The 10,075-nt window shown below is 49.8% G+C and overlaps 4 protein-coding genes across 4 annotated transcripts in view; 1 reads left to right on the plus strand and 3 right to left on the minus strand.

The window, feature by feature from the left end:
* The window catches only part of BO97DRAFT_473363 (purine and uridine phosphorylase), a gene marked incomplete at both ends in the record, with an annotated part of 2,994 nt that extends 653 nt beyond the window's left edge, over positions 1-2,341 (minus strand). Inside the window, 2 exons of the mRNA XM_025700226.1 lie at positions 120-449; positions 494-2,341. Of these exons, the coding sequence (XP_025547007.1) occupies positions 120-449; positions 494-2,341 (2,178 nt within the window). The remainder of the gene's footprint in view (positions 1-119; positions 450-493) is intronic.
* Positions 2,342-3,707: 1,366 nt separating this feature from the next.
* Positions 3,708-4,957, plus strand: BO97DRAFT_462408 (tyrosinase family protein; the record flags this gene model as incomplete). The annotated part of the gene is made up of 4 exons (XM_025699414.1): positions 3,708-3,805; positions 3,860-3,985; positions 4,035-4,157; positions 4,240-4,957. 4 exons carry the CDS (start codon positions 3,708-3,710, stop codon positions 4,955-4,957), a joined length of 1,065 nt encoding a protein of 354 aa, XP_025547008.1.
* A 2,512-nt stretch (positions 4,958-7,469) lies between these two features.
* On the minus strand, positions 7,470-8,841 carry BO97DRAFT_473364 (uncharacterized protein; the record flags this gene model as incomplete). Its single annotated transcript, XM_025700227.1, has 5 exons — positions 7,470-7,814; positions 7,910-8,071; positions 8,181-8,342; positions 8,372-8,576; positions 8,810-8,841. 5 exons carry the CDS (start codon positions 8,839-8,841, stop codon positions 7,470-7,472), a joined length of 906 nt encoding a protein of 301 aa, XP_025547009.1.
* Positions 8,842-9,812: 971 nt separating this feature from the next.
* Positions 9,813-10,075, minus strand: part of BO97DRAFT_473365 (uncharacterized protein) — a gene marked incomplete at its 3' end in the record, with an annotated part of 3,171 nt that continues 2,908 nt past the window's right edge. Inside the window, exon 5 of the mRNA XM_025700228.1 lies at positions 9,813-10,052. Coding sequence (XP_025547010.1) covers positions 9,813-10,052 — 240 coding nt within the window. The remainder of the gene's footprint in view (positions 10,053-10,075) is intronic.

The raw sequence follows: 10,075 nt of genomic DNA on the forward strand, positions 1-10,075 counted from the left end.
TCATCCCATCGGCCCTGGTTCTTGTAGGTTGATGCCAGGTTGGCTATGCTGGTAAGAGTATCAGGATGCTTGGGTCCTTGTCCTTTTTCGTTGATTTCTAAGAGTCTCTTATAAAGAACCTCTGACTCAGAATATCTTCCATCACTAGCAAGGCAATCGGCAATGTTCTGGACAAGATTAAAATAGTCTTCCTGTTTTGGGAAAAACTCATCATCATGCACAAGCGCCAAAGCATGAGGAAGGTAGTGTCTCCAGAGTTTGCGATTTGTATAGTGGTTATCTGGAAAGACTGTCTCCAGTTGATCCGCCACTCTTTGAATCCAGTGACTAAACAATCTATTCTTTCTTAGCCAATTTCGAGTCGCAATATGCACTAGCCTGTGCATATTTATTGCTGACTCTTGGCGGGTTGTGAAGGAGTATGCGTCCAAGAGCCCTAGAGCATCGAGCTTTTTTTTTCTGATTGTTGGGCGGGAAGAAGGGATTGTGGGACATTCCGCGGGTTGATACATGCTATGAAAGACAGATAGTCCGCCGCTAACGGGTCTTGATGTTGAATCTGTTTGAAAGATACTAGCCATGTGGTAATCACGGCATTTTCAATATCCTTGTATCGTCCTGGATCCCTGAAATCCTCACTGAGAAGCTCCACAGCCTCATCTTCCTCATTTTTAATGAGTTTCAGGTAGGCGGCCAGATCCAAGCGTTTTTTGTTGATATATGTGGCTGCCTGCGCGATAGCCAAGGGTAGAAATGCTAGCTGTTCCAATAGTGCAGCTGCGATGCTATTGTCCTCCAGCACGCTTTTTTGCAGTAGTAGACTCTCAAAAATGTTTCGCGCAGCTTCTTTATCCAAGTCTGGCACAGGAACAATATTCGAATATGTGAGTTCCACAGCAAGCTCCCGATTGCGGGTCGTGAATAGGATGCGGCCTTGCTCACTTTGGGGAAGAAGGTCCTCGAGAGCTGGACTTCTGTCATGGTCTGATAGCCACATTTCTGTATCATCGGCATTGTCAAAAATTAGGAGCCATTTCCCTGCACGCTCAGAGCTAAGGTAGGTCTGGACCTGTTCTTTAATATCTGCCGGCTTGCCTTCGCACAGTCCAAGTATTTCCGCGATCTTCAGGAATGACTGCTCAACGATTGCGTGGCTGGTACTTGGAACCCAGAAAATCGAACACTCCGTATCTTGGTCTCGCAGGCGGTATGCTAATTCCAGGGCGACTTGTGTCTTCCCAACTCCTCCTAAGCCGGTGATTGCTATCCTTTTAGGCCCGTCCTGCGCGACAAGGAGTTCTTCCAGCTTTTCAATCTCATCCCGGCGACCGATAAATTTTGGATTCCTTGGCAGAGAGACCATCCAGTGCCGCGTGTTATCGCTTTTCCACGAGCTAGAATATGTATGGTAGGCTGGTACGACCAACAATAGAAGTTTTGCATAAGCTGCTGCTGTCAATGCTGCAAATCCTTGCCACTGTTTCTGTTTGTGTGAATCGCAGTAATCACATATCCCTCGGATTACAAGCGTTGGAAGCTCGTTCATGAGGCCTGCGGCCTCCATTTCGAAGCAGAGTATTCCATGCTGTTGGGCTAGGCGGTCTCGCGTTTCAGAGTCCTTCATCACCTGATCCCCAGAGGCAATCAATCCATAATGAATATATGGTGTCCCCATCGTACGTGGCTGTCGAGTAACTAAGTTTTCTTTGTCACATTTCTCACAATCAAGATCCTTTGCGGCATGGTGGTAGGAGGAATGAAAGAGGTAATCTGTGCCTCTTTCAGGAGGCGAGAATCTTTCATTCATATTGAGGTTTTGTTCCAGTACTTCACTCACCAAATTCGAAATCGCGTTCTCGCCACCCGTCATCTGCTTTGCTTGAAGTTGGCTCATATGCGTCAAAAGAATCTGTGGTGGTTGATTCAAGATACCAGTAGGCTCGAATTGTCCACCCTGAACAGCCTTGCCATAATCATACTGTATGACCCCACCATGCTTTCCTCCTGGCTTGCTGACAACCACATCGCCTAATCGAATGTCATTGCTCTTGCTGGGAACCCCTCCTCCAACCCCTACCATGAGCCCGAACCGAAGCCGGGGAAAGGTCAAAAGCATGCGAGATACGACATTTGCGGCAGACACTGTTCCATATACACCATTTGGCAGGTAGGCGATGACTATGTGATGGCCATTAAGTTCGCCCAATTCGTAGGCATTTGGATCGGCGGTTTGTGGAAGTGGGGCGTGGGTTTTGTCCAGCATGGCGCGGGCCGCGGCCGCCTCCAGAGGCAAAGCACAGATCCACGCGACCGTATAGTCATCGTGCGTGAGGGAAGCCATCGTCGGCGCTGCCAGAACCGGAGAGGAATAGATCTGATTTCAAAATTAACGTCTCTAGATATTGATAATTCATACGCTGGGTGAAACTTAAAGAGGTTTGAGAAGGAGGGGTAATTAGTTACGCGTCCTGCAAGGCTGACCCACTCAAATTGGTTGATGTTTGCCCGGTTTGCAGGGAGCTCGGAAAAGCTGAGCAGATTGACGAAACTAGTAAAGCGTTCTTACAGTCCTGTTTCTACTCTTACACAGCATATAAAGCGTAGATAACTCTCTAGGCTTATTATCAACTAGTCTAGTCCTCGGATGCAGCGCTCAGAAAGAGCCTGAGAGTTTGAAAATGCAAAAGCCGACAGAAGATAGCCAACCAGCTGGAGCATCCAGGGAATCGATGCTGTAGCGCCCTGGCCTTCCAGGGTCTTCTTACCTTGGAATGTGCAGCTGAATCGACGCAAGGGATGCGTTGCGCGATGAAACCACAACAATGGGCTTGCCGCTCTCGAAAATTTAAATACTACGTGTCCGATGATGCGCCTAGGATTGTTTGTAACCTGTCTTGTTGTACCCAAAATATCAAACCTTGGTGACTCATCCCCTATCATCTTCCCTCAAGCCATCATGTTTCCCATCAAGTCTTTGACCTTGGGCGCGCTGCTCCTCGCGGCGGTAGGCAGCGCCATTGACACGACCACGGTCGGGCTCCAAGAAAACTCTAACCCGATGATCGTACACTGATGAATCGACAGGTCGGATATGAGACACCTGAGGGTAGCCGTTCGATGCAGGTCCCTTTGAACGAATGCTGGAAATTCTCAGAAGAGTAAGTGAGCCCAGTCGGGATGGTGCCGACCAGAGATTGACTTGATGCAGGGAGGTTAGCACAGTATTCTTGTCAAGGTCGTGTCGGCTGTTCACGTAAGTCTTTCGACTCACAGCAGCATGTTGGAATATTCCACTTACCGTGACCAGTGCTATAGCATGCACCGGACGGAGCACCCTTCTCAGCCCAGGGTTACACACCTCCTCCGACCCAATCCCCTTCATCGATAGTATCGAGTGTTATTGACGGAGGATCTTGGTCGGAACTGATGTATCATATGCGCCGCACCCATCTATTGGGAATAATCGTCAAAATTGAAACCTTGTTTGCTTTGGGTGCGAGGAAAGCATACTCAGCAAGATGTGAACTGAAACCGTAAAGCCGATTGATTGCCTCTGACAAAGCCTCGATGTCTTGCATGCTGTGTCTGCCCGCAGCACCCCAATGTCGAGGTCTCTGTTCTGAACTCAGCAGATATAAGAGCTGCATGTCTCTTGTAGTCCGCAGGGAATTCTCCTCTGGTCGGGGTCAATCGATACTGCACTTGAAATGCGCGTCCTGAATATTCTTTTTGTCGCTATTACTACTGCTTACGCGGTACCCCAGTCGCGATGTCGCCCGGAAGTCACACAGGTCCGACGAGAATGGTACTTCAGTTCATCACAGTCATCATTTGAGCCGCTTTCCTGACTCTTCTGAAGGCAGGAAATGAGCGCGACCGAGCGGACAGACTACATAGATGCTCTTTGGTGTATGCGAGGTCGGCCGTCACACCTGCCCAACGATGAGTTTCCGGGCGTGCGCGATCGGATTGATGACTTTGTCTCGTGAGTGATGCTCATCGACAACCCAACAGACATCACTGACGCGACTCAGCACTCACATCAACAACACCCTGCTTGTCCATAACAACGGTCTGCTTCTTCCGTGGCACCGCCATCTCACTTACCTCTGGGAAAAGGCCATTCGGGAAGAATGCGGCTACGTTGGTTCTCAACCGTATGTCCTTGTCTTTGCGACGAGCAATTCATCGATGGGAAACCACCGGGACGCATTCCGACTGACGCGCGCTTCGCATTAGATACTGGAACTGGCCGCTCTACACCGAAGACCTCCTGAACAGTCCGCTATTTGACAACAGCCCAACCTCTCTCTCCGGAAACGGGCTGTACAATGCTTCGGCAGCCGAGCATCCTCCCCTTTGCCCCGCCAACATTCACGGCTGCCTGCCTCCCGGCAATGGGGGTGGCTGCGTCAGGGCAGGCCCCTTCGCGAACTGGACGCTACACCTTGGGCCCTTCAGCCGTGACTGGGTCAAATCGTACGGACCATTGCCACCCGACCCATGGGCCTACAATCCGCGCTGCCTGAATCGCAACTTTCGACCCGAGTCCCTCCAGACTCTGAACAACCAGCTCCGCGTTGATCTTCTTCTCGCTGCCCCAGACATGGACGCTTTCATGGCGCTCATGGACCCTAGCAACGCGACGCAGATCGGGTCGCATGGGGGCGGCCACAGCACCGTTGGAGGAGCGATGCTGGATGTGTTCGCCAGCCCGCATGACCCCACCTTCTTCCTCCACCACGGCATGGTCGATCGAGTCTGGACGCTCTGGCAGGAAGAGGACTTCGCGAAGAGATGGGACGCGCTGAACGGGACTGCGGTGATTTATAACCCCCCAGATGCGCCGTTGGTGACGCTAGATACCGTAATGGATTTCGGGGTGTTAGATGTGCAGCGAAGAGTTGGCGAGGTGATGGACAGCCGGTCGGGAATGTATTGCTACAAGTATACTTAGCGTAGCTCGGTAATGATTGATCGAGTGGGGGAAACGGCAACAGAGGCCATGGACTGTACAGTACTATAGCCTGGCTCGTCTCTGTTTAGGCTACTTGTGGGGCATTGATCGTTTTGTGAGAGCCACTGGCCGACAACTACCAAGGACAAGCGTTTAAGGGATTTTCCTTGTTTCACCAAACGCAAGCGACAGTTCCTTGTAGAAGTAAAGAGACAAGGATAAAAACAATCAACATAAGCAGAAGAAGTCGATCATGGAGTCAATCGGATCGAGGGGCGAATGATGCTGAGCAACCTGCGTTCGCATTCTGGCGCCGCTCGGGTGAGTGGAGTAGGCTGGTGAAGGCGGAATAAGCAGCACAACTGAGTTATTCAGAAACCGCGAGGTCAGAAGCATAGAGGATACGCAATTGCGACAGCGACATGCAGAGAGCGGTAAGAGGAGACCTTCTTTCCTGTCTAATTTATCTCCCTCGCTTTCGCATTCAGCTCGTTCAGATGATTATGCCATGCTTTGCGCTACCAAGAAAAAAAGCCATGGCATTGAGGCCTCAGGCGCTGATAGCCAGAACGACGCCTTGAAAGTCTGGTAGGGTGCGGGAGTCTGTGCCCAGCGCGGCAGAGAAACCTGAAGTAGGCGGAACTGAACGAGACAAAAGAGCAGCTCCGGCCTACTCCAGTTTGCTGAGCAGCATTTGCTTACACATACCATGTAACGTTACCTGAGACTTTAGTGGACAAGACTAAGTTCTTGCAGAATAAGTAGTGTGACCGCCCTTGCTCATGACCAGAGGACCACGAAGGGAGGTAGAGCTACGGACCTGTATGATATGTGGCTGGGAGGAATCGAGGAGAAGCCTTTCTTGCCTCTTCTAGCCTTGACTAGCTGCAGACTCTAGAGATCAATGAAGTGTTTGCTATTGATCCCTGTCTTCTGATACGAAATATATCTATGATGACAGTGGACTCTTCACTTCCCAGCGAGCAATGGCGAGAGTACTGCAGGGGATGCGAGCCTCCGGCATGGAGATCGCGGGAAACAAAATTCCTCAAAAAGGAAGTAGCGGCGGGCGCCGCGAGGCATGGCGCAGAACGGAAACCTTGGAGGTACAGATGGTCAACAGGCGTATTATTGACAAGCGCTTGTTAGGGCTGGATAACCCGAACACAGCACCAGAAAGGACAGACGTACTGCCATGCTCCCTGTTGATATCGTATTCGGTTTGCTCGAGGGTCAGCCAAGCTCCGACTGTGCCAAGGTGCAACGGAAACAAAACAGGTATTCAATGTGAACCAAAAAGAAGTTCCATAAACCAGTAGTAGTTACATATTCAGCGAAAGTACAGGCGTATAAGCAAGGAGGCAAAACCTTGACAGCCATCTCAACCCAATACTCGAGCAATATGTGCCTTGAATTTCGCGAACTCGCGCTGATGAAAACACTTGAAACTTTTAAAACCGCTCTTTGTCACCACGAAGGAATTCGTAATATCCTGGCCTGTCGAGCTCTTGAGAGTTGATCAGATCTCTCCTTCCGGGAAAGTTCCCGGTGCCAATGTGGTTTATTTCGCCGATTTAAAGACTTGATGCTAGTATTACTGTTCCTCGAATCTGGGGTTAGTACTTGACATGTTGCTCTCCAGCAAGACACTATCCCCAGGACTGTCAGAGCTGTCCGGAGCGTCAAGATTGGCGTTGAGATCATTCTCAGTAGGGGTACCAGTAGCTGTGTTGAGATAGATTGAATTGTTGACCTTCACCGTGTCGCTTTCATCCTCGGCGAGCAGTTGATTTAAGATTGGGTCGGTATGTTTTGTCCATCTTGAATCCGGGCGAATCCTCGAAGAATTGCTGCAGTCGTCTTTCCGGGTTCCATCTTTTATCAGTCACAAAATGACACACTGTTGCTGCGAAGATGAACAGTGGAACAGCCATCGCAACCAGACCGTCAATTCTCGCCGCACCAGGCCAATCGGAAGGAAGATCATGATGACGCTCTTGTCTGATTCGGTAGAATCCTTCTTTGAGATATAGAGTAACGTCGTGCTTTATAACTTCATGATCCAAGTTCTGTAAGTTCGTATTCTGATTATCGCTCTGATCAATTTGATCAAATCCGAAGCCAATGGGTGACTCTGGCCGGCTTGTCAAGAAAAATGGGACCCTCAGGCATGTTGCCCTCTCGACCTTTGGTAAAAGTTCGAGGATGACTGCCGCGCCTTCCTCCTGCTCGCACTCATCTAGGGCGTCGATGACAACCACTGGGAAAGTACTTGATTGCCTCTGATACACGGCGAGTAACGGCTGCGGTACATAGGCTTATCAAACTGCTCTCGAAACGATTTTCCCGCAATCGCAGAATCATCATCTATGGCTTTTCGGATGCCGACGATTATTTGAGGAATGTGGACTGCTAATTGCGCCACAATTGTTCGGAATAAATTTTCAGCTGAGCCCCTATCTCCCTCGCCTCTTCTGGAAGAAAAAAAGTTGTTCCGAGGATACTATTTTCCTTAAACGGTCGAGCTACCGTCCTCGCAATAGTAGACTTGCCGGTCCCAGGCTTTGTCACTTGGCCTTCCCCAGTCCTTCACTTGTTGAAGCAATGCTTCTCGCGTCCCAGGAAGACATTCATCCTTATGTTGGTCCTTAGAGGAGTCAAAAAATGCACCATCAGCAAAAGGTAGATTCAACATGTCAACTGCTCGCTCCACTTTTTCAATTTTCATCACCAGATTGTCGATCTGAGTGAGAATGGCTTCTGCCTCGGCTTTTTGGTGGTGATGCTGATTGAGGAGCAGCCCGTGATGTAGATGGGACTCCTCCCCCTTGGTCGAAGTCTTGAGCTGTGCAAGTTGCTGGCTCGCTACAGCCGCTATACTCTTCACAATGTGTCCCCCGATGCCAAATTGCTGAGCCTGCGCGCTTCAGCATATTGTTGTAGTATTGCCACATAGACCCGAATCATCGATTTTTCTTTTTCGATATTTGTTATGGCTGCCTCGACTTCGCGATAGAACTGGGCTTCAATAAAGGTACAACGAGCCAACAGATCCGCCAGATACTCGGAGGAGTCAAGCAGGGCGTCTCGTAAGTCCGCATGGTTCTTGGTCATCTAGGTCATTAGCTTATGTTTGGTTTCCTCAGTGAGATGACCTACCGTCAATCCGAGAGAGACTATCGCCCCAAGCACTTGAAGCGTACCCGGTCGGAGCGAATTTCACCGCATTGTCAACAACATTTTGAAACGAAAGCACACAGTTCAATATTTTATGGGCTGTTGCCCTAGTGCCATTATATCGTGGATCCTCCTTGTACTGCGTATCTGTCGCCTTGACTATCTGGTCGAGTATCTCTCCAGTCCGTGCTCGACCAGCATCCTGAGGCTCGGTTGCCATTACAGGGAAAGAGTTACCAGTGTGACCTGGTCGCTTTCACCTAGAGCGTCGCCCGCCATCTGCCAGCGATCCCTTGCATTGTAGTTGTTGGTTTTAGAATTACCAGCTTGGGACTTGGCTGGGTCGCTGTTCACGCCTGGGGGTTTGGCGGACTTTGGAGTGATTGGATCTGGGGGTAGCTGGGCGTGTGTCTTTGTTTTTGTTTCGTTCCGGTAAGATATCCTTCAGGCGTCCGGATATGTAATGTTTCTTTTTGTGTGCGAGACCGCTAGGAGAATCGGCCATCGTCAAACCAAATAATCGCCTTCTGATGAGGTCTAGTCAAGAGATCAGTTAGTGAAACCGTGGAGATGGGCTGGGAATTGAAAGGAGGGAAAGTGCCTTTGTTATTTAAGCCATAAGAGGTTGAGGAACTTACAAGCGGCAGGGGTCGTGGTCGTCAGCCAGCCACCCACGCCCTGCCGAAAGGCCATTTCCGAGGCGCCATTCTCTCCCTGTGCTCACGTTGACGTTCGCGGGTTATGGCTGCGTTGGACTTGGATAGATTACAACAGAAGCTATTCGCAAGCAATAGTCAAACGACTCAATCCCCACCGGCTTACGCTACAGCGCCAGGTGCGGTTATCTCCGCTCACTTCGTGGTTACAAGTCAAGCGTCTCCGCTCCCACGTGGACAGTTCAAGCTAACCTGATGTGCTTAGGTCCAGAGCAAATGAGTTTACATCTTGAGGCAATCGGTACGGACGATGCCATCAGCCTTTCCTCAAAAATATGTCTAAGAACATAAGTCTCATCCCCTGGTCTGCGATTAGATCTCATAAGGGAAGCGCCACGTTCCTGATCCGCGAGATGGGGAATGGAACCCGATGGTTATGTATGCATAAATTATTGTGTAATTTTGTAAAAAGTCGGCTGTGCATAAGTGCGAAAGATGACCATGGAAGACCATGGGATTGCGTTCGGCGACCAACAATCTCCTGGTCTCAGTCCCTCCATGGACGCCATGTGTCATGAACTTTCCCTTTATGTCATCCACGTACCTGGGCCATGCAGTTCATAAGATGGTTGGCAGGCGCACATTACAGTATCAGCGTGTGTGTATTTTATACGCTGACCCCTTGCAATAAGGGATATGCAGGTAATAACTACTCAAGTACATGATGAATCACCAGGCCGTGAGCTATAAATCTTATCGGTAACGGACGAGACAGAGGATCTAGACTTTCTTGGCTTTCCAAACTGGAAGCCACGTAGCTATTTGCTGTTCCTGTAAGATTGTCACTAGCCGTAGGACCTCCTCGTACGAGGCCTCCAACACTCGTCACCAATGCCTACCAGAATTAACAATATCCTTTTTGATTGCAGACTAGCTTATTAAATCACACGACGAGACACTGTCCGATGTGAAGGAAAGATATTATATCCAGATCTCTTACTAACCTGCTGTACCTACATATTTCACATCTCTGTTTCCCACTCCAGCAAAGTTTGCGAATTAGATACAGTGACGGGATGATTGAGCCCAAGGATTTGCCTCTGCTTGGCCAGGCAAGCTCGTAGTAAATCCAAAGCTGGGTCATCATGGCCTGAAGATTTCCAAGTGAAAGCGAGGTCGGCCATACTCGCCAGCGTGTCAGGGTGGTCACCGCCAAGCTTTGTCTTTCGAGTCTCCAAGACCTGCACCTCGAGCTGCTCCGCCTCATCCCATCGGCCTTGATTCC

Source organism: Aspergillus homomorphus, assembly GCF_003184865.1.
Source record: "Aspergillus homomorphus CBS 101889 unplaced genomic scaffold BO97scaffold_57, whole genome shotgun sequence".
In the NCBI taxonomy this organism is placed as follows: Eukaryota; Fungi; Ascomycota; class Eurotiomycetes; order Eurotiales; family Aspergillaceae; genus Aspergillus; species Aspergillus homomorphus.